We start from the raw sequence: 5,212 nt of genomic DNA, 5'->3' as shown, positions 1-5,212 counted from the left end.
CCCACCTTCCGCAGCAGCCGCGGGGCCTCCACGCGCAGCCGGCAGCTCCGCTCCACCACGTGCACGGCCCCATCAGCGCTGAGCGACTCGCGCAGGACCTCGCTGCCCAGGAAGACCGGGATGTGCGGGCAGGTGGGGAAGCGCTTCTCGTAGGCCTGGGGCGGGACCCGGGACGGGGTGGGGCGGAGCGGGCGTGAAGGCCAGGCTGGGGTCGCGGGAGCTCAGCCCTCAGCCTGCCCCCCGGCGCTGCCGCGTATTTGTGCAAGGAGGGTGCGCGGTGACAGCCCTTGTTACTAATAACGGCCCCATCACACCTCTCCCAAGATTTGTCAAATGACTTTTTAGCTCTACACAGGAGTGCTCCCAGAAGTAAGAGTAGCTAGCCTGGTGCGTTTGAAGAATGCATTGGAAGAGTGCCTTTCCGAAAAAATGTATGTATTTGACAATACCCCTGGCAGTGGAAACTGCTCAGTGCTCAGCTGCAAATTCCAAAGCTGGAGGCTGGAGTCCACTCACAGGTGTCTTGGAAGAAGGGCCTGCGGATCTACTTGCAAAATTCAGCCAGTGAGGGAGGGGAGGGGAGGGAACACTGCTGGGCATGGGGTCTGCATGAGCCACGGGCCAACCTGACGGCACCTCACAACAGCATGAAGATGCATCGTATATCATTATATATGTACATTTAAATTATGTGCACGCACAGGTTCTTGGGTGGTGCAGTTTGCACTTGACTGCTGACCTAAAGGTTGGCGGTTCAAACCCCTCTATAGACTGGCACTGGGGAAGAGAAAGCCTGGCGATTGCGCTTTTGTTACATTACAGTCAGGAAAACCCTTGGAGCAATTCTACTCTGACACACATGGGGTTGACAGGAGTGAGAATCAGCATGGTAACTGGCTTTACACACACACATGTGTGAGCACATGTGTAACTTTTAAGGCACAGAGACACAGCTCTGGCTTTCTCCCAGCCCCTACTGACAACCATGTATACACACATAATGTTCCATATATAAGGGTGGGGAGCTCTAGGGGCGTAGTGCCTAAGGCGCTTGACTGCTAACCAGGAGGTTGGCGGTTCAAACCCACCAGCCACTCCTCGGAAGGAAGGATTGGGCAATCTGCTTCTGTAGAGATACGGCCTCGGAAACCCAGGGAGGGGTCGCTATGAGTCGGTCCGACTCGACAGCAATGAATTTGGTTTGATAGATAAATGAGTTCATTTTATATGTGAATACATTTGGTATATGATAAATATAGGAGCCCGGGTGGCACAGTGGATAAGTGCTTGGCTGGTAACCTATAGGTCAGTGGTTCAAACCCACCAGCTGATGCACAGGAGAAAAGTATGGGAGCCTGCTTCCGTAAAGATTACAGCCTCAGAAATCCTATGGGGCAATTCTGCTCTGCCCTGTGAAGGCTTTATGAGTTAGAATTGACTAGACGGCACCGGGTTTGGGGTTTAAAGGAATGCTGGTGTGACAACAGTTAAGCCCTTAGCTGCTAACCCAGAAGGTGGTGCTTTAATCCCACCAAGTGGCTCCATGGAAGAAAGACGTGGTGATCAGCTCCCATAAAGATTATTGCCTAGATAGCCCCATGGAGCAGTTCTACTGTCATGTGAGGTCACTAGGAGTTGACATGAACTGCACGACACTGTGTATATGTACATATTAATACCCATGCTGTTGGTGAACCCCTCCACGCATGTCCCTGTGAGCTGCAGCATCTTGTCTGAGGTCAGCAGTACCAACTCGGGAGCCCTCTGCCTGGGCACAAAGCCCAGCTCCACCGCTCACGAGCTGTGTGACCTGGGGCAGGTTCCTTAACTTCTCGGTGCATCAGTCGCCATGCTCGTCAGTGAGCTGATACACAGCCCTCCTGCTCAGGGTTCCCTGAAGTGAGTGCTAAAAGGGACAGCTGGATAATTTCCCAGCGCTTGGCACTGAGTGAAGGTGGCTGTGGAGTCGGGCTCTGTGACACTGTCCTCGCAGCCACCTCAGGCCAGTTGCGGGCTCCGGACTGGCTCCTCCCTGCAGGGCAGGGGGTGCTCCCAGACAGCTGCAGAACTGGTGGGAGTGGCTGGAGAGGACCCTCAAGCCAATGAACAGTGCTGGGGGAGGGGTGAGAATCTGTGCCCAGTTCTGGAAGTGCTGGGCAGGGCGATGGAGGGCCCGGGCGGTGGAGGGCTGTGCCTGGCATCCGTGGTTGACAGTATTCCAAGTGGGGTCAGCTCCAAGTGCCTGCCACAGCCCACGTGCCCTGGAATCAGGATCAACGAGAGATAGGGCTGGGATCTGAGGACCCACCCCCTCCCTGGAGCCTGTCTCGGAGCAGGGGGAGGGGGCCAAAAAAGAAATGGGAGCACGCCCAGGTGTCCTAGTCTCACAACAGTCCCCACTAGGCCAGCCCAGCACTCCCCTGCTCACAGTCAGCGACAGAACTGCCTCCTCCCAGAACTAGGAGCTGCTTGTTTTGACAAAACAGCAGAGTTAGAACCCAGAGCCCCTGTCCCTAGGGAGAGTGTGCCCTGCGGCTCCTAGAAGCAGAGACCTGTCTGCAGAAACAGTGCCTATGGCGATTCATTTTAAATTGCTGAATGAAGACTGCCAGTAGAAACTGGTCATTGGTGTCCCTCAAGTGGCACTCAGGGCACACGTCATAGCTGCCATATCCTAGGTATGCCTCTGCCAAGGAGTCCAGGCTTAGAGGGCTGGCAAAGGGGGCCCCCTGAGAACAGTGTCCCCTTAACACATCTCAAGCTCTTGGACCCTCTTTCAAAGGAATCCAATTAGCCACGTGGGTAAGAGCATGGGTGGGTCAGGCTGTGGGCGTTGAAGCCCCACTGAGAGGCCAGCCCTGTGCTTTAAGTCTGATTCATCACCTGGATAAGGGGTACAAAACCAAGCTCTTCTCCCAGGGGATGAAACCCGTTGAGTGGTTCACGCGCTCAGAATTTTTATTCTTGGAGGTCACCGCCAGGCAACAGGACCCACATGCTGTCCATCCTGGAGCACTCACACCACCAAATGCAAGGATGGAACCGTGATGGAGAGAGGACTGACATTTTTTTTTTTTTTAATAATCTATTATTTATTGTTGTTGAGACCCTGCACTGCAAACCTACCACAAATTCAACCGTTTCTCCACGTATAATCCAGTGATGCTGGTTCCATTCAAGTTGTGTGACCTATTCTCACCACCTTTTCCAAATTGTTCTTCTCTCATGAACATCAGCTCACTACCTCCTAAGTTTCCTTTCTAATCTTTCAAATTGCTGTTGTCAGTTTGCTCTCATTCAGGTAGAACCTTTTTTTTCTTTTTAACTTTTTTTGGGGGGTTTGGGTGAAATTTTACGGAGCAGATTCCTTTTCCATTCAGCAGTTCATACACATTTTGTTTCCTGACACTGATTACAATCCTCACAAAGTAACAGCTCTCTTCCCACTTCCTTCCTGTGGTTACTTGTTCCTGGGGCCTTTTGACCTATGCATTCCTGCCTCCCCACTTTCATCCCTGTGCAATTTCTGCCATTCTGATTTGCCATGGAGAGAGATCTTAAAAGAAACAATACAAGACCACCATGTTCCAGGCACACATTGCTTATTAGTGAAGCTAAACCATTATGTGCTTTTTAGAAGACTTCAGGGGATATTTTTGGTTTAAGACTTCAAGATCACATCAGGGGAACACTTTCGGGGATGCATCCAGCCTCCATGGCTCCAGAAATCTGGACTCAATGAGAATTTGAGATTCTGTTCTGCATTTTCCCCCTTTTGATCAGGATGGATGCTGACAGTTTTGAAGGCATATGAGGAAAGAGTATCTAATTCAGAAGTGGTTGGGCTCAGGTCAAGTCCTGACTCTGCTACTTCCTCACTGGGTGACTTTGAGCAAATCCCTTAACCCCTTTGAGCCTCTGCTTCTTAATATGTGAAATGGGGTGGTATCGTCCCTGCAGGAGTCCCTGGGTGGTACAAGCAGCTGATAGGCTCAGGGCCAAGTAAAAGGTCAGAGGTTCAAGTCTACCCAGAAGCCCCCCAGAAGAAAGGCCTGGTGATCTACTTCTGAGAAGGTAGGTCACTGAATAGCCTGTGAAGCATAGCTCTAATCTGATCCACATGGGGTCACCAGGAGTCACACTGTCCTTGACCGCAACTGGTGTAGTCCCTGCCTCACAGTGGTGGGGAGCATGTTAGCAGACCGTGTCCTAAAGCAATTAGCACACAGCAAGCATCGAGGAAACTGGAGTCCAGGGAGGCTCAGTACCTTACCCAAGGTCACACAGCTCAAAAATGGGAAGCCTTAAAATTAGTTGAATTCCCAGTTGGCCGGGACCCACGCCCAGGCCCCACTCCCTCCTGGAATGTGCTGCTCAGTGGCCAGGCTTATTCTTGTGGGTGGCTTCAAAACAGCCAGACATTGTCCTCCGAGCCATGCTGGCCACATCTTTCCCTTCCTCCACCCGCAGTCCTTCCGCCTGCCGTCCGTGGCCACATGGCCCCTGAGCTGCTCCCCTTCCTCCTGACTGTCCTTCAGTCGCACGCCTGCACCCTCGGCGGCACGACTTGTGGGAGGGACATCCTCAGAACAGGCCCCGATGCCCAAGGTCATCATCAGGCGAGGTATCTGCCCCACCAGCCCACCTCCCACCCCAACACCCCTCACCTTGCTCCAGCCCCACCAGCTCCGCTTTCCCAAGAAGCAGTGACACTTAGATACAGAGGCAGAGACAGACAGATAGACAGATTTATCTCAAGGAAATGGCTCACACAGTTGTAGAGGCTGGCAAGTGTCAAGTACGTGGGTCAGACATCAGGCTGGAGGTTTCTTCTGACTCTTGTAGCCACAGGGGCTGACGACCCCGAGATTAGCAGGTAAGACAGCAGCCTGCTTGCTCACAGGCTGTGGAGGCTAACGAACCCCAAACTCTGTAGGCAACAGAGCTGGCTCGAGTCCAAAGAACAGAGCCAGACAGAGAAGCCAGATCAAGCATAAAGCCAGAGCGCTTTGCCAGAATATCCATATGCATTGGCTGCAGGCCACGCTTACACAGAAATTCCCTTTCCACTAATCGGCTGCTCATAGCAGATCTCATCATGGGAGATGACTACATCATAATTGCCAAACCACTGAGAATCATGGCCTAGCCACCCTGACACACAGCCTTAGGGAGAACAGAAGGGACAACTAGAAGGAACAAACACAACCCA

At 52.6% G+C, this 5,212-nt stretch overlaps 1 protein-coding gene across 1 annotated transcript in view; it reads right to left on the bottom strand.

Annotated features, from left to right (window-relative positions):
* SEC14L5 (SEC14 like lipid binding 5) overlaps positions 1-5,212 on the bottom strand; it is a 47,565-nt gene that overhangs the window by 22,519 nt on the left and 19,834 nt on the right. Inside the window, exon 2 of the mRNA XM_007939716.1 lies at positions 6-155. Within this exon, the coding sequence (XP_007937907.1) occupies positions 6-155 (150 nt within the window). The remainder of the gene's footprint in view (positions 1-5; positions 156-5,212) is intronic.

The sequence above is a fragment of the Orycteropus afer genome, unplaced genomic scaffold (genome assembly GCF_000298275.1).
Source record: "Orycteropus afer afer isolate SDZICR_OR568_19922 unplaced genomic scaffold, OryAfe1.0 scaffold00061, whole genome shotgun sequence".
Classification (NCBI taxonomy): Eukaryota; Metazoa; Chordata; class Mammalia; order Tubulidentata; family Orycteropodidae; genus Orycteropus; species Orycteropus afer.
The sequence above is the reverse complement of the archived record's forward strand: the minus strand, read 5'-3'. Positions and strand labels throughout refer to the sequence as shown.